Source organism: Oryzias melastigma, linkage group LG12 (assembly GCF_002922805.2).
Source record: "Oryzias melastigma strain HK-1 linkage group LG12, ASM292280v2, whole genome shotgun sequence".
Taxonomy (NCBI): Eukaryota; Metazoa; Chordata; class Actinopteri; order Beloniformes; family Adrianichthyidae; genus Oryzias; species Oryzias melastigma.
Genome location: NC_050523.1, coordinates 2,636,157 through 2,654,267, shown reverse-complemented (window position 1 = coordinate 2,654,267; position 18,111 = coordinate 2,636,157). Strand labels below are relative to the sequence as shown.

At 39.3% G+C, this 18,111-nt stretch overlaps 2 protein-coding genes across 2 annotated transcripts in view; one reads left to right on the top strand and one right to left on the bottom strand.

Moving 5' to 3' along the window:
* cops4 (COP9 constitutive photomorphogenic homolog subunit 4 (Arabidopsis)) overlaps positions 1-1,243 on the bottom strand; it is a 5,047-nt gene extending 3,804 nt beyond the window's left edge. Inside the window, exon 1 of the mRNA XM_024298596.2 lies at positions 1,085-1,243. Within this exon, the coding sequence (XP_024154364.1) occupies positions 1,085-1,158 (74 nt within the window). The 5' untranslated portion in view covers positions 1,159-1,243. The remainder of the gene's footprint in view (positions 1-1,084) is intronic.
* A 1,368-nt stretch (positions 1,244-2,611) lies between these two features.
* Positions 2,612-17,787, top strand: lin54 (lin-54 DREAM MuvB core complex component). The gene is made up of 14 exons (XM_024298595.2): positions 2,612-2,760; positions 6,681-7,436; positions 9,470-9,581; positions 9,658-9,791; positions 11,114-11,266; positions 11,343-11,535; positions 11,614-11,687; positions 12,706-12,888; positions 12,967-13,058; positions 13,737-13,808; positions 14,011-14,113; positions 14,182-14,319; positions 15,734-15,936; positions 17,586-17,787. The coding sequence occupies exons 2-14, from the start codon at positions 6,708-6,710 to the stop codon at positions 17,785-17,787; spliced, it is 2,388 nt and encodes a 795-aa protein (XP_024154363.1). The 5' UTR covers positions 2,612-2,760; positions 6,681-6,707.
* Positions 17,788-18,111: the final 324 nt, after the last annotated feature.

The window sequence follows — 18,111 nt, the reverse complement described above, 5'->3', positions numbered from 1 at the left end:
ATTTTAATCAAAAGACCACTGGGAACACTAAAAATAGGCCAAAGGATGATTGGATTGGGACGAACTGTTCACACGAGAACCAGTTTAACCGAGAAACCTCACGGATTTTTAAGTTGCCGTCGTTGCTGCGAACGGTTTCCTGTCAAAACTCAAAGGAACAGGTGGAATTTAGGAGGATTGAACGTTTCTGCAGAAAAGTGAGTATATAAAACTTAATCTTAAACACTCAGCTGGTCATGAGTCACTGAAAACATTCAAGAGTGATTTTAGAAGCCATTTAAAACAATCACAACTTTAGACGTCTAAGCCGAAAAACACACCTGAACCCTGCGAACAAATGTAGGTATAGATCCATACGGACGTCATTTTCATCTTGACATTTTTTCTGTTGAGAGCAGCTGTTTACTAAATACAAACATCTTAATTCATGAGGTGAAACTAAAGAAATTCAAATGTCAGGAAGAAAATTAACAGCTTTACTTATCAATTTTTAAGCAAAATAAAAAACTTCTTAATTAATGCATATTCTCTTCATATGTTTCTTTGTGTTTCTTTAAACTTTTGTTTTACTTTTTTCTTAAATGAAACATTTGTTCAGGGACCACAGATCTTTAAATATTTGTTAGAACACAAAGATTGTCATGTTAAATAAAGTTAATTTAATTTTTTTATTATTTGAACTGTAAAAAATTACATTAAGCATTAATGTAATGTAAAAAAAAAAAACATTAAGCATTTATTTTGAATCTTCATTTTTTGACAAAATTGGTCAAATTATATCATCTGAACATTAGCTGTGAAGCTAATCTGCATCTGGCTCTTAAATGAGCCAAACATCGTGACAAACTAAAAGAAAATGTCATATTTTATGGAATTTGTATTAATCCAAATAGGCAATCAAATTCCTTTAATATAAAATCTTGTGTAGTTTAACGGTTAGGATGACAGCTACATGGCTAAGCTACCTTAGCTACTAGCGCCTCTCGCCTGGTTTCCCGCTGCTGGTTGACGGTTTTACGGCGTTTTAAACTAAAACATTCCGCTTTTTAGATCTGTTTCCACCCCCAGAATCCGCGCTACTTACTTGGTGGCCAGATCTTTGTGAGATCCGCTGGAGTTCATGAGCTGGGCGAGCTCCTGCCTCACTTCGGCCGCCATTCCTGCCTGTGCGGAGGCGTCAACAACACCGGCGTCCTCCGGAGAGCAGAGGTGCTCGCTCCCGAGACGTAACCGGCCGCGGAGGCGCGCACGCACGTCTTAAATAGACACACGGATCAGTGTGATATTGGATGTCAATTTTCTTACCAAAACAGGGATTTAAAAAAAAAAAATCCAAATTATACAAAGAAGTATTAGGACCACCTATGAAATAAAATAAATAAAAGCTTTACAATTATATTACTTTTTTTTGTTTCAATAGATTTTTCCTTTTGTATAATGTTTTGATTAAATTAAATCTTCAACAGATGTTTCTAGATATTGTTTTATTTATTAGTCTTCATATGAATACAATAATTATATAACATACTAATAGAAGTTGTTATTTTGCTCAAAAACCTTTACTCTTAAATTGAATAATTAATCAATTATTGAGCTGATTCACTTGTACATGATTTTAAGCAAATTTATATCCTACTAAGTTGGACAAATGCCCTAAAAACTATCTTGATAATGTAATATTTATAAAAATGCTTTTTTAATCTATATACTCTAGTTTGTTTACTTTATTTACTTATTTGTTTGTCTTTATCTGTTGGCAATTTGCTATAAGTATGTAAGAAAGTATGTACTTGGAGTTCATTTTTGTCTATGCATTTCCAAGATTGTCACAGTTTTTTTTTTCAAGCTTCGTTGCTTCATTATTTTTCTGTCTTTAATGCTTTTTCGATGTTCATTTTTAATAATTGTTTACATCTCTGCATACTGAAACATGAAGATTAAAAATATATAAAACCCATATTGATACTAATGCTGGCATTTAAGAATATTTATAGTTTTTAGTTTATAGTTTGTTTTTTTTTCTCCATTAGATAATTAGAAATTTGCCTCTGAGTTGTGGGCGGAAAAGTTGGAGTGAAGCAACTCCCCTCTTCCCATCACCCATACCTGAGAGTTCTCTGTTTACACGCTTTTCTGCTAGCTTATAGCCCCTCACAACTTCAATCTAACATCAACAAAAAATGAACTTTTCACCCATACAGTAAGGCAGGTGCCAACAAAGACATACATGGATCTGTCAACAAGAGGATCCAGCAGAATGGGGCGGGGCAGGGAACTTGTGGCCCCGCCCAGCGTATTTTCTATGTGACAAAAACGATATTTTTCAAATAGAATTTATATGTCTGCTTCAGATTCACAATGATATGAATAAAGAAATACTTTTAAAATTTGTTTTGAGCTTAAGTTTCTTTGTTTTCATCAGAGTGGGCCTTTAATATTGAAGAAAAGTTTTTTGGTTTTTTTATGATAAAATAAATAATAAAATATGTTTTAATGGATTGTAAACCATTTGCATTGTGAATGTGAAATAATTTCCCAAAATAATAAACAGTTGAATAACCAAAATAACATTTTTGGTCAGATGAGACTTCATGACGGTGCTTGTCCCTTTAAGAGTTACGTCACGATGGTGTCACGCGTAGAGGGCGTGGCCGGCCTGTGAAATGTCAGGGAGGAATGGCGCTCGGCGCGGTATTTTGAACAATCGCTTTTACCTTTCCTCGCTTTAACTGGAAACGCTACCCAGCGTTGAAATCCCGGGTAAGCACGATTACACGTAACCGCACGGTGAACTTCACCGCAGCGTTTGCACCAGAAAGCCGCGCACTTAGGAAGGTGTTCCATGTTGAGGTATAATGTTGTGCTAGCTAGCTGGGGTTAGCCAGCTCAGCAACTTCGCTAGGACAGTTGTCCTGACTGCTGGATGAAGATGAAGCCGCCGATGAGGAACGGGATTTAAAAAAAAAAAAACTAAAAAAAAAATAGCATTTTTTTTAAATAATAAAATAAAACAAACCACTAAAGTGGTGTGGCAGAAATACTTGCTAATAACCGCTTGCTAACGAAAGTAAAACAAAACAACACAACTGGGTTGTTTTAACAGGATATTTGCGACTTTGTTTTATTTATTTTAAATTGATTAAAAATGAGTAATTTATTTCAGTTTTGTTTTCTATTTAGTGAGCTTTAAAACTTCCGTTATAATCAATTTGTAATTTTCCATTTATAATTTTAAAATAAAAAAACGGACATCAAATAAAACATAGGTCATAATAACCCACCGGAAACGCGTAATAACGTGAGAAAACAACCGAAGTTTTTGTGGTAAAGTAGTTCTAAGTGTTGCAGTGCGAAATAAATCTAAAGTGACAGCAGGAATTATTGGAAGCTAGCTTTGTTTACACTGTCAGAGTCCGCGCCGGGAGTTTGTGCGCGTGCCCCGGATTTCCCGGGTCTCCCGCGAGCTCAGGGACAACCTTTTGTGCGTGACCGTGGATTCTCTCCGGTCCGGGTCTCCGGCTGGTGTGTTCGCCGTACACCGAACCTTTTTCGGCGCTAGCAGGGCAGCTAACCGAGTTGATGACGAGGTAAAAATGGCGGATCTTTCGAAATCCAACCCCGGCCTGAAATAGTCAGGCAGACCGGAGACGCGTTCCCCCCCGTCGCTTGTCCTCTGTGAGATCCCCCTCCTCATTAGTCCTGGTTTCGGACTAAAAGCGGGCTCGGGCCGCCTCCTCGCGGCCGAGGGGGGGCCTCAGTGGACGCGAGGTTCGGGAAGGGTTCGGGTGCGTTCTGGTGGGTTCATTTGGACACGATGGAGGAACGCTGCGGCCTAACAGACCGAGCACCATCAGCTGTCAGCCTCTGTCAAAAGCAGCTGATGTGCACATCCCAGGACTCGAACACCACGGGCCTGATGGGAAGCTGGGGGGGTCTTGACCCTGTTGACATACACAGACGATTTAAGATGAAACAAACTTATTTATTTACCACATATATCTGAGTTAACTTAAAGGTATAAAGTGGACTAAAATAGTTCATCCAAAGAACATTTGGAGGTCCCAATCCAATAAAAAAAATATTTTATAGTAGCATTTTCTCATGATAAAGTAAAATCATTTTGTATTTTTGCTTATTTCACCATCCACATCAGGAAGGATCAGGGGCAGATTAAACCTATGCTTTGAAAAACCTCAGGTTTGTGGGCGGAGCCAAAGTCTCCAGCTCCGCTCCAATCCTAAATCCTCCACTTGATGATAAATGGATCCTTTAACGTTTTCATTTTTCTCATCTGAGCTAATATCTGTCTCAAAGCTGATTCACAACATATATAGAAAAAAAAATGAGTACTTTATTATTTAAATCATTGTTAATCAGGAGCAGATGGGGAACAAATGCAGTTGGAAAAAGTTTCCCGCTGAAATTGCTCGCCGTTTTTGTTGCCCCTGCTAATGTTAGGTTGGAGGTGTGAGGGGCTGTAAGCCAGTGGGAGAGAGTGTAAACAAAGAGAATGTCAGATCAGGAAAAACTTGGAGGTGGATTTCTAATGAACTCCTGCCGCTCTGCAGCAACTATGTCCTAGAAAACAAGGCAGTTTTTGATCTTTAGCTAACAACTGTTTAGTCATAATTAAAAGATGCTTTGAAAATGGAATCAAAAGTTAATTAAATTCTTACTTGCTGACTATTGTTGCAATTTCAACGTTGACTATAAAGAATTGTAGAAGTTCTTTCTCTTTTCTTCTCTGTTAGGGTCTAGAACAGTGGTGACCAACTGTTTTACACCGCTGACCCGCCTGTATGAGGCTGAAGTTCGCGTCTGATTTCTTTTTTTTCTTAGCCTCCAGTTTTCCTTAACTTTTAAAGTTTATCTTCATCCTCTGTGAAACATCTGCAGCTGCTTTAAACTTTAGTTGCACACTCAAGTTTATGTAGGAACCATTAAAATATGATACAGATTTTCTATTAACCCATAAACTGATCAAATCAGACGCCAACTTCAGGCTCGTCCACGACAGATAAATACAAAAAAATGGTCATTAAATGAATTGACAATTTGAACAACTTTATTAGCAGCATCCTCGTAACATTCAACTTGTAATATTCAACATTATTGTTATTATTATGGTATGTGGGAACAATGGTCAGAATAAATCCATATTTGGAGTAAAACTCCTGGTTTTTGTCCATTAGATGCAGCTTTCTTTTATTTTGAAATGAAAGGGTCTTCTTCTGTTTCCTCTTTTCTTCCAAAAGTAATTTCCAAATATGTTTGTTTTAGTTAACTTTGTTGGCTTGTAGGTTTCAACTTAAAGGCCGGAGCAGTCGCTTTAAAAATGGCGGCTGGATGGATTTTCATCACGCGGCTGATGCACCTGACGTGTCAGGAATGAGACAAATGTGGTGGAGACAATCTAGTAGATTTCCAAAATAAAACTTACATCTGAATCAAAGCAAAAAATAAATGGAACAAAATGTAGGTTGTGTTTTTTTGTTTTTCTCTCTGCGGCCCGGTACCAACTGTTACACAGAGCGGTACCGGTCCACAGCCTTGAAGTTTGGACCACGGTCTAAAGGACATAATGAAACCAGATCTTCTTTTTTTTTCGAATCTTAGTTCAGAAAAGAAATGCTTACTTATTCTGCATCGTCTCACTTAGGAAGGATCCATTTAAAAAAAAAAGAGAGAGGGGAGGGGGGGTCAAATGGACCCAGTGGGTCTAAAATAAGCAATCAGGTTTTTGAGGGATGCTTAGACTAATGAACAGGGGAATTTTTAAATAAAATAAAATAACTAGTTCCTCTGGAGATGGAATATTTATGTGCAAAAGCAGAAATACATGAAGTTTTTTATAAAAACGAAAGAAAAAAGTGCAAATTGTTGCTGAACTTCTGATTGGTTGATCACTTTTTTGAAAAAAAAATGTAGAATAACTTTATTTCTGTGATATCTGCAGCACAGATGTATATTAAAATTCCTTCTTTGACACAATCTGTTCCTTTTAAGGTGAACATTTCAGATGTATCCATGCACCCCCCAACAAAGCTCCTTATCAAATCTCACTGAGAGCGCACGGGTCAGAATGTGGAATTAGACATTTTTGTGGTGAATGTGTTGTGACTCCAGACCTCTGCTGGCTGTGTTTACATTTACATTTGTCTTTTGGTGCCACTTTGTTTCATTCATTGTTTCATTGACCTGTTTTAGTCGATTAAAGGACACATTTTATTGGTGGAACTCCAGAAGAGAAGTTCTTTTCTGCAACATCCATCCACCTTCCTCTCATCCTGTGCAGAGACACGGGGGTTGCTGGAGCCTATCCCAGCAATTCCAGGGTGGTATTCCTCTGGACAGTCCATCACAGAATCACAAGAAAACATTCAGATGTGATACAAAATGTAAACTGATATGTCCAGACTGTGCAGTGGTCAGCACTCTCGCCTCACAACAAGAAGGTCCTGGTTCGAATCCCATCTGTGTGGAGCCTACATGTCCTCCCAGTGCATTGTGGGTGCTCCGGTTTCCTCCCACAGTCCAAAAACGCTTTATATCTCTAAATTGCTTCTAGGTGTGAGTGAGTGTGTAGCCCCGCCTTCATCTAAGTTGGGTTGACTCTAGTGACCCTGAGACGGATTCAGCAGATTTTTTTCCAACATTAAAGTCCTTTTCTGTTTCTCCAGGACTAACAGAACGGAGACGCTGCAGACATGGACGTGGTGTCGCCCGAGCTGAACAGCCTCCTTCCTGATGAAATCATGGACACGGAGGCCATTGAAGAGGCTCCTCAGTCCGAGAGCGCCGCAGTCCAGGCGGAGCCCTGCTACGACTCCACCGTTCCCATGGAAACGGACGTTCCCCCAAATCCCAGCGCCTCTGAAGATGTAACTTCGACGGGGAACTCCCAAACCCTGCTCACACCCGCGGACTCCACGCTCAGCCCCAGCAGACATTCCTCCATCCTCATTTCCAGCGGCCCGTCGCGCCTGGTTACCCTCAAACCGGGCTTGGCCACCTCGACGGCCCCCACCAAAACCACGGACAGCGTGACGGGGACGAGCATGTCCACGGGGGGCTTGCAGAAACTCACCGCCCCCTTCACCATTTCCTCGGCCAATCATCAAATCATCCTCAACAAGGTCGCCTCGTCGCAAGCCGCCGAAGCCGCCAAGTCTGTGGCGCCCCCGCCGCAGGTCATCAAGCAGGAAGGGCAGAAGCTGCTGGTCACGACCATCGGCAAGTCGGGGCAGCCGATCGTGCTGCAGCTGCCGCACGCCGGCAGCAAACCCACCGTGGTCCAGACCTCAGGAGACGGCAAGGCTCAGACTCCACAGTTTAAGGTGGTCACTATAGGCGGGGCGTCGGAACTGAAGCCGGTGGTCGGGAGTGGAGGGAACCAGGTGACGGCGGTGCAGACCCAGCAGCTCAAGACCATACAGGTAACCCCGAGCGAGAGCTGAGAGCTTCAGGAGGCTTTCCCAGCAGATAGTGGAGGAATAAAAGTGAAAATAGTGTTTTGAACATGTTCTTTTAGCAAATTAAGATTAAACTTTAGGGGTGTAACAATGCATCAACACTTTGATTCATATTATTTGTGGTTTCCGATTCAAATACTCGATATTGGTTCATTTTAAACGTATTGATTCATTGATCCAGGACATCTTTATCCAAAACTTCCACCAGTGCGAAATACCTGCGACTGAACAGTGCAGGTGAAGTTTTCCAGATTCCTTGTATTTCTTCACGATAATCAAGTGTAGATTAAGTATATGAACAAACAAGTAAACAAGAATGAGGAGGAGAGAAGACCGCCGATCGGTTTAGAGGGGTGAACGATTGGCCGCTCACTTTACCCGTCACACGATACACAAATCGAGCGTGAACCGTGTGATTATTACGCTGTTCATATGCAATTTATTAGTAATTTGTGCGTCAAATATGTCATTTTAACGTGATATGTGTCACGTGTGTGTTGTAAAAGTTATACATCAGTGGTTCATTCATGAAAAGTCTGTTAAGACTAAATAATTAAACTACTAAATATGTCTATTTGTAATGCAAAATAAATGCATCAAATGGCTTATAGCCTGTTTTTTTCTAATATGATTCATACCCAACAGCTTTAGTGTCTCAGCATTTCCTTTTTCAGTTTTTTAAAATGTAATAATTGAGTCAAACTCTCATTGGTTCTTCAAGATTATTCCATAACCTCCACTGAATCTCTTTTTTTCTTCATTTCTATTCTGAATTTGTTAGTTTTAAAAGTCTCGTATCCTTTTGATTATAATTACTGTCTTTTTTCCAGACTTTTTCATATGTTAGACGGCAGACTTTTGTAATTATACATCATTTAAAAAAAGGAATGATCTATAAAGTCTTTAAATTGTAATATTTTCAGCTTCATAAATAGTGGTGTTGATGGGACCCTAGAGTTACTTCCTGTGATTATTTTTATTGCTCGTTTCTGTATAATAAATATAATATTTATACATTTCAGACAGATCGTTGTGGTTGGACCATTGGATAAAGATCGATTAATCAATTAAGTCGATTCATTGTTAAACCTCGTTAATTTTCTCATGTTCCAACTTCCTTCTTTTTGTTACATTTGAATGTAAACTGGACATTTTTGAGTTCATACCTTTGAGTGTCGATAAGAAAATGAAGAGATGGATGTTTGTTATCAGCATCAAAGCAAACACAAATAAATTCATTGGTTTGAAGCCGTTTGCTTGAAAATACCATAATGATTTTCCCTGAAACTCGTGTGAAAAACTAAAGTTCTGTCGGTTTAGATCCAAATAAAAAAGGAAAATACAGACCAAATGCAAAGTTTAGGACTCTGTCCGGACCAAATTAAGCAGACTTTGTCCAGACCGAAGGATTTTCTAGTCCCTAATAGGAAAATGCAAACCTGAATTAAAAAAAGAAACTTTAAGCCTAAAATTGTCACCAAATGTAAAAATTGTTTATCAAAAACTGCTGTTTTTCCATTTTTTAATAGTTAAAATAATCAAACAGGTTTAGAAAATGGATAGAATTGATCCAATTTTATGTGGGGGCGGGGCTTGAGCCCTTTGGCTACATGATCGCCATAAGAGGTTATGATGTCACTTCCACTCCAGAACGACGGCTCTTATTAACACAGTAGTGATAATGTTCTCCCAAAGTTTGGCTGCAGAAAATTAACACTATTAATTGAAACTTTAAACTGAGAATTGTTCTCAAAATGTTTTTTTTTTCTCAAATTTGCAATGTAATTTTTTAATTTAAGATCATCCCTATTAGACCTCATATTGACATTTTTTAATGCACAAAACCAAATGAAAACGTTTTTTTTTTTTTCAAATAAAAATTCACAAATTAGGTTTAAAATGAAATCTCTTTTGTTTCCTGTCTTCTATGTGGAGATCAAATCCATGTTTGGATGATTGTGTTCAGATTAACTGCACTGGTTCATGTCCATCCTCAGATTCCCAAGAAAACTCCGGTCTCCTCCACGGCTCCCATCAAGTTCATCATCACCAAAACGGTCAACAGCAAAAACCTGAGTCCTCAGACGTCTGTCACACCTGTGATTGCAGGTGAGTTCTCTGCAGGCTGGACCCGCCTCTTTACTGACCAGTCATTTAATCCCCCCCCCATCTCCTCATCCGTCAGCAGGCCGGGTGGTGACGCAGACGTCCCCGGTGATGCCCCCCAGGACCATCACGCTGTCCGAGCCTCACAACACCAACCTGCAGAACATCTCCAGCAAGAAGATCGCCATTTCTCCACTCAAGACTCCCAGCAAGGTAAGACCCACAGACGACACCTTCTTATTATCTGTCTGTGAAGCTTTCTATTTTCAAAGTAAAACTATTGATTTTTTATGTTAAAAAACTGAGACTGAAGTTCCTCGTACTAAAATGTGTTCTGAAAAAACTAGCATTAACACTGGTGCTTTAGCTCCAGTCTCAACATTCTTTTAATACAGTAACTCTTCAATAGTTGAACCAATAATATATTTCAAGCGTATTCTGAAGCGCAAAAAGCAGCTGATGTGCAGCGCTTCACAGCAGTGACGTGATTGCGTAATCGCCAAGTATCAGCTGATTCCCAGCTGGTCATACGGCACCAATATGCTTTAGAACAGGGGTGTCAAACATACGGCCCACCGGTCGTATCCGGCCCACCAGATGGTTTAATTCAACCCAGTCATAAAAAGAAAACATATAAGGATGTTAAAAAAGAAAAAACAAGTTTTTAGACCATTTCTGTGGCGAGTTATGGTTCTTTAAAGAAATGACCGCAATGCACAATTCCACCACTAGGGGGATTAAAGGAAGCGGAAGACATCAAGAAATAAACACGATAAACATAATAACAAGTGATTAAACTACTAGGTTGTTTAAAGCCTTTTTTTTCAACTGAGAAAAAGAAAAAAAAAATTTCCTTTTACGTTCCTGGTCCGGCCCACTTCAGTTCTAACGAGGTTTAATGAACAAATTGACGCTCCTGCTTTAGAAATGTTTAGAGGATGGAAAAACTGTGGTGAACATTGTCAGGATTCGTTGTTAAATGATCCAAACATCAGTGATGATTATGGTTTAATGTTTATGTTAGTGCGGATTTTAACCAGAAAATTGACCCAAAAATAAAGTGACAAACAGCATTTATTTCTGTCTGAATCTTTGTGTTTTAATCACTTTTGTTGATTCTGATCTCCTGTTCTTAACAAAAGTATAAACTTAAATTTAATACATATTGTTTAAATTTTCATACATCAAGTAAAAAGATTTTGTATTAAATAGTAAGAATTAAACTTGATTTGATTTATATAAATCCAGTTTGAAGACCATTTCAGTCATAACAGAATCATTGTTTCTTCTCAGTTTAATGTTCAGATGTCTTCTATTAAAAAGGGAAATAGGAAATCATTTACTGTCAATTTCCAAAAGCTTTTTTATTGATTTATAGATTTCCCTTCAGTTTTGTTCTAGAAAAACGTTTAATTTTAGTTCATTTCTCACTAAATCTGTGCTTGAAAGCAGACTTTGGTTTGTTTTTGGACGCTCTTCCTGCCTCAGACGTTGCTTCAGCTCTTTTCAGTCTTCTGGTTTACTCCTGCCGGCAGGTTACCGTGGTTTCCGTAGCCTCTCCACCCTCCAACTCCTCGCAGAAATCCGTGGCGCTGCCGGTCAACGTGGCGCTCGGCCAGCAGATCCTCGCCGTCCAGCAGTCCTCCGTTTCTCCGGTCAAAGCGGCCACCAGCCAGCCTGCAGCACCGGTGAGCTGGGAGCACACCTGCCGCCGGCGGCCTCCTCTGATCCGCTCTGACCCTTTGTCTTTCCCGCCCCCCTCAGAGCGTCAAACCTGTCCAGTCCGTGGCAGTGGGAGGAGTCGGAGGCTCCCAGTTCAAGACCATCATCCCTCTGGCCACCCAGCAGAACGTGCAGCAGATCCAGGTTCCAGGAAGCAGGTTCCACTACGTCCGGCTCGTCACGGCGACCACATCCAGCAGCCCGGGCCAGCCCAGCACCAGCTCCGTGCAGACAGGTGAGCAGACGGGCCGCCTCTGCCGGCCGCAGACAAACCGCTAACCCGCCGTACGCTAACAGTCTGGATGTTCTGCAGGGAAACCCATGGTGGGCGGCACGGGAGCGGTCAGGATGTCGGTCCCTGTTGTTCAGGCTCCGACCATGAAACAGGTGAGTACTGGATCCAGAGGTCACCTTTGGTGCTGCACACGAGACACCGTCTCACCTTTTTTAACCATTTTCTTTTACTTTGGTTTCTTTTCATGCTTGAGTTTCAACCATTTACTGTATACGAGAACTGGACTGAGTGACTCCTCCCTCTGGCGTTCCAAACAGGAAGTACCTGCAGAATCTCATAGACTTCTATAGAGAAATAAACAGCTGTTATTCAATCTCTCTAATGAGCATTCTTGCTCTGAAACATTTTTTAACATCATCTTGATATTTTTTTATAAACTGACCAATCAAATCTCTCAATAAAAGGGGGTGGAGCCTGCTGGCGCCCATGTCCAACATTCAAAACATTTGACAGTTTTCCTGTAGCCTGCTTAGGGTGGTAGGGGTGTGGCCTAACAAGCTCACTTCTGATTGGAGGGAGTGGTTGCTATGGAAACTCAAACCGACTCACATTATCTGACTCCAACATGGCGACGCCCATATTGCGAGAGAATGGCGACTGAATGGACTTCGTTTGGTTGGAGCTGCAATAAACCATTGTCTATGGATGACATCATACTGGGTCAGTCCAGTTCTCTGATACAGTCATTGGTTCCAACAGCTGCTTGTTGGAAAGCGTCGCCTCCAAACTGCACCACGACTGGACCAGACACTTTCAGTCTGTTTGAATGTGATAGGCTCTTTTTGACTTTGGTCTCTTAGACTACAGTCAGTCATTCTCCGTGTTTTGTCTCCTGTACAGAATGTGTTCAATTTAGTCAAATCTACTTAAATCTTTGATCACCATCAGATTTTCTTTCTATAAAACTTATTTTTAATGAAGGTTTGAGAGTTTAAACAAGAGAGAAAGGAGTTATCAATAATCTTTTTATTCTTTTCTTGTCTTTTTTGGGGGGGTCAGCTGGTGGTGTTTGAATTTTTACTTCAAACGATCTTAAAACCTGAACTGTGAGAACTCCCGCTGGCGTGGGTCTTCCTCCATCCTGAGGCGTCTCTGTGCTGCTTCCTCCAGGTGGTGCCCAAACCTCTGACATCAGCAGCACAGGTGGTGGCGGCCCCTCAGACGCAGCAGCGCCTCATCATGCCCGCCATCCAGCCCAACCTCACCAACCTGCCGCTGGGCACCGTCCTGGCTCCAGCGCCCGGGGGCGGGAACATGGGCTACGCCGTCCTCCCCGCTCAGTATGTCACGCAGGTGAGCGGCGCCTCGCTTCAGGTTCGTTCTTCTCGGGCGTTCTGAGTCAAACCTTCTATTTTTATTCTGATCTTTCAGCTCCAGCAGTCCCCGTTTGTGACTCTCGCCAGCAGCTCTGGTTTCCAGGCGTCCAGCGGGATGCAGACTCAGGCCAAACTGCCCCTTAATGGGTAAGGGGGCGGGGTTATGAGTATTTTTGACTTTAACCCTTAGTAGTTTGTGGGCTTTTGGCTCTAATATTTCACCTCTGAAGCATTTTTTGTGAAAATCCTGTATCTTTTTTGTTCTTTTAGCTTCTTTTTTTTAGTTATAGTGCACAATAATTTCACAACAAACTGGAAACTATGAAAAAACTCAATTCCAAGAAGTAAATTTTATCATTTTTGTTTTGCAAAAACTTCAAAACATATTTTGTTACTAAGATCAAAGGTGTGTAGACAAAATAAAAATGTACAAATCCCCTCAAAAATCAAAGACAAGGTCAAAACAATCTAAAAAGTGTTAATAAATTAAGTGCTCATTAAAATCCAGTTAGAGGGATCAAAGGAATCAAATTAGAACATTTTTCTAAATCCTCAAAATTCTCCAGTACGTTCGTCACCTAAATTGTTTATTTATTCTCTTTCTTCTGTCTCTTAAAAAAACTTTTGTCACTTTTGCTCACCAATATTAAAAAGTAGTTGTGAAATAACAAAAAATGTTTCGATTCCTTGGTTACTATTGGCTGAATATCATCTCCACATCAGAATTTCTGCTCCCAAACTTTCTTATGAAGACGTTTTTTAAAGAAATTACAGAAACTTTTATCGTTTTAACTTTAATCTGTTTTATATTTTTCTGCTTTACAGTGTTTCAGCGGCAGAAACCACAACCAGACCGAGGAAACCCTGCAACTGCACAAAGTCACAGTGTCTCAAACTGTAAGTCTCTTGTTTTTAAGTCTTTTTTAAAAACCCAAATCTTCCTGCGGGGCTTTGAGGATCTGTGAAGCTTCTGTTTCACTGGAGTCTTCCTCTGAGGACGGACAAAGACTGATAACAGATTAAAACCTCAGATAACTGATTAAAAAAGATCAATCAAATGCTTTATCTTTTCTAAAACGAAGTCTTCGTCGTCTCTTAGATACTGCGACTGCTTCGCAAACGGAGAGTTCTGCAACATGTGCAACTGCAACAACTGCTTCAACAACCTGGAGCACGAGACGGAGCGTCTCAAAGCCATCAAGGTGGGTCTGCCGCTCGCTCCGTCGTCTTCCGGCCCGAACGTCTCCTCATGAAAACGATGTCTCCACAGACGTGTCTGGACCGAAATCCAGAGGCCTTCAAACCCAAAATCGGTAAAGGGAAGGAGGGCGAGTCCGACCGCCGCCACAGCAAAGGCTGCAACTGCAAGCGGTCCGGCTGCCTGAAGAACTACTGCGAGTGCTACGAAGTGCGTCCACTCCCGCTCTGACACATGTTTCCCGCCGTTTTTCCTGCCTTTGTCTGTTATATTTTCACAATTCCTCTTTTTTTCTGCACCTCTGAGCAAAAACATTTCAGCTGGAAAAACATCCAAAAATAAATGGGTCTGAAATCTCCTTCGTACCACAGAGTAGTGGGCCAGAAACAGAATTTATTTATATTATGATGTCAAGTCTCGTAAATGTATGAGAAAAAAGTCGGAACTGTTAAACTACGGGAATAAAATTGTATTTTAATTGAAAATATACGTAAAGTTGGTAATGTATGACTTTAAATCTTGTACATTTACAACAAAATAGTCATAAATTTACGTGTTTTAAACTCTTAAATTTATGAGACTTAAAGTCGAAAAATTACATGTTTTAAAGTTGTAAATTTACAAGAAAAAAAGTCGTAAATTTATTGCTTTAAATTCTGTAAATTTTCAATAAAAATTAATAAATTTATTAGACTAAAAGTAGTAAAATTACATGTTTAAAGTCATACATTTATGACAAAAAGTTGTAAATTTCTAACTAAATCTTGTAAATTTACGATAAAAGGTCATAAATTAATGAGAGTAAAGTTGTAAATTTAAATGTTTTAAAAGTTGTAAATTTTTTAGAAAAAAAATGGAAAATTTACGGCTTTAAATCTTATAAAAGGTCATAAATTTACAAGATTAAAGTCATATATTTTTTACGAAAAAAATCGTAAATTTATTACTTTAAATCTTATAAATTTCCAAGAAAAAAGTCATAAATTTAATAGTTTAAAAGTCGTAAATTTATGACTTTAAATCACGTACATTTACAAGAAAAAAGTCATAAATTTAGGAGATTAAAGTCATAAAATTACATGTTTTGAAAGTCGCACATTTACGAGGAAAACAAAGTATTACTTTAAATCTCGTTGATTTTGAAGAAAAAAATCTTGTAAATTTACAAGATTAAAAGTCATAATTTACATAAATTTATGTGAGAAAAAAAATCTTAATATTACTTTTCTTTTGTGGTGGCCCTAATACTCCGTGTTACCTTTGAGTCTCAAAAAACAATTTTGTGTATCTAGGATTTCTAAGGGACAATAACCTTGTTGCTAAGGAAATCCAAAAATTTACTCTTGCAGATTCCTCTAAGAATTACTTTGACCTTCTTGTCGTCCTCGGCCCATCAAAAAATTAAATGGTTGCTATGGAGATGAAACCAACAGAACAGACATAATTTTGGGAGAAAATGTAATTCTCCACAAAATTGTCAGATTACTATATAGAGACAGAGGGGGAGGGGCATCCAGCGGCCGCCCCCATCCCCCTCTGGATAAAAGAGGGGGATGGGGCGGCTGCACCTGCGGGCCGTACCACGCCTCTTGCTTTAATCGTGTTTGTCTTTCTGTCCTCCAAGGCGAAGATCATGTGCTCGTCCATATGCAAATGCATCGGCTGTAAAAACTTCGAGGAGAGCCCGGAGAGGAAGACGCTGATGCACCTGGCGGACGCAGCAGAAGTACGGGTTCAGCAGCAGACGGCGGCGAAGACCAAACTGTCCTCGCAGATCTCAGACCTGCTCATGAGGACCACGCCGGTGATTTCCACCGGCAGTGGGAGGTGAGGAGAACGATCGTGTCTGAAACGGAGAAAAATGAACAAAGACGAATGAAAATGGTTTTATTTGTCTTCTAATCGGAACATTTTCCATCAAAAACGTTCTTTTGATTTACAAATACATAAACAATCAACATATTTTAGGCGCTCTGATGCTATTTTCTTGCTTCAAGCACGTACATTTTTGCAGAAATGGATAAATAATATTATTTAATCTTTTTGATTTTGTTAACGTAAGTCCATAGCGGCTGAAAAACTTATATAATGTGGAAAAAAGTAAGTTAAGTGCAGATTTAAAGTAAGTTTTCCTTATTATGTTAATAGAAGAGACGAAAACCCCTAAAAAAATGAAGAAAACTAAAAATAATGAAGTGATTAATTCTAACTTTTTGTTTAACACTAAATCTTAATTTAAGAAACAAAGTGTTTTATGTTAAACAACGCAAAAAATAATAGTAATAATTAGTAGAATGCTGAATGAAAGCTTTATTTTCATTATTTTATTGTTTTGCTAAATACACAAAATAGCAAAAATAAATTTAAAATGTGGAAAAAAAAGGCAAATTTAGGTGTAAAGAGAGTCTAACTTTATGTTTAACACTAATCTTATTTAAGACAATTGATAAAGAAGTGTGTAATGCTCAACAAGGCAAACAAAAAAGCAAAATTATACAATAAATTAAATGTTCATTTTCATTGGTACATGTTTATTATTATGTTAAATAGACGAGAACAAAAAAAACTATATAATGTGAAAAAAAAATTCCCAAAATTTAGTTGTAAAAAAAGTCCAACTTTATGATTAACACTAAATGTGAATTTAGGACAGTGGAGCAAAAGGTGTAATGTTTAACAAAGCAAAAAATAATAATTAATTCTGAATGAAAGCTTTATTTTCATTTAGACTAATGACACAAGAGAGCAAAAACAAAACATTTAAAATGTGGGAAAAGGCCCAAACCGGGAAATTTAGGCATGAAAATAAGTCTGGCTTAATGTTTAGCAAAAAATGTATTTTAGGACAGCTGAGAAGAAGTGTGTAATGTTCAACAAAGCAAACAAAAAAAAATAAATTTCAGGCTAAATTAAATGTTATTTTTCACTGGTACTTGTTTATTGTTAAATAAATAGACGAGAGCAAAAAAATACTAAAAATTGGGGGGAAAAATGCATCAAAAAAGGACAATTTTAGGTGTGAAAAAATCTAATTTTATTATTAGCACCAAATCTTAATTTAGGACGGCTGAAACAAGCCAAACGAGAGAAAAAATACTTGAATTGATAAAGTAGTTTTAAATTAGCTTAAAAATAGGCCGACTTTGTGCTTAAATTAAGAAAATGAATGCTAAAATATCTACAAATAAAATGCAAAAATAAGCTAATTGGACAAAAATGACAAATTATTTGTTTATTGTTTTGCTAAATACACAAAAGAGCAAAAAAAAACTTAAAATATGTAAAAAGGGCAAATTTAGGTGTAAAAAGAGTAACATTTTTGTTAGAAAAGAAACTGAAATAAAATAATTAAAATAACAGATTTAAAAAAAAAACAGAATAATATGACTGATTTATTGATGAAAAGGATCATAAAGTTTTATTGAACAAAGAACAAAAGCTTCCATTAAGTAAAGAGTCTGTTTTGTCCCCTGCAGGCTTCCGTACACGTTCCTAACGAAGGAGGTGGTGGAGGCGACGTGCGAGTGTCTGCTGGAGAAGGCCAGGAAAGCCGAGCAGACGCACCAGCTGACGAGCGAGGCGGAGCGGGTCATCCTGGAGGAGTTCGGACACTGCCTTATGAACATCATCACCTCAGCGGGGAAGGCGAAAGCGGACAGTGCCTCCATCAATTGCTAGGCCCCGCCCTCCCCGGCCGAGCAGAGGCCGCGCCCCCATCCCACCGGACTCCTGTCCTGCAGGAGAAGCGGGTCGACCCCTCCGAGGCGGAAGGAGAAGCCTGAAAGGCGGCTTTCTCCCAGCGCAGCTGGAGCGAGGCGCTCGGCTCCGACTGAGGATCGGACTCTCCAGAGCCGCCCTCAGATTCACTCGTCCATCTGACTGTGACGCACAGAAACGACGAGTCAGACAGGAGTTCAACTCTTCTCTTCTTCTTCTGTTCCCCCTGTCGTCTGCTGCTCTTATTTTGAGGTTTTCCAAGAACGCCTGTCATTTTGTAATCGG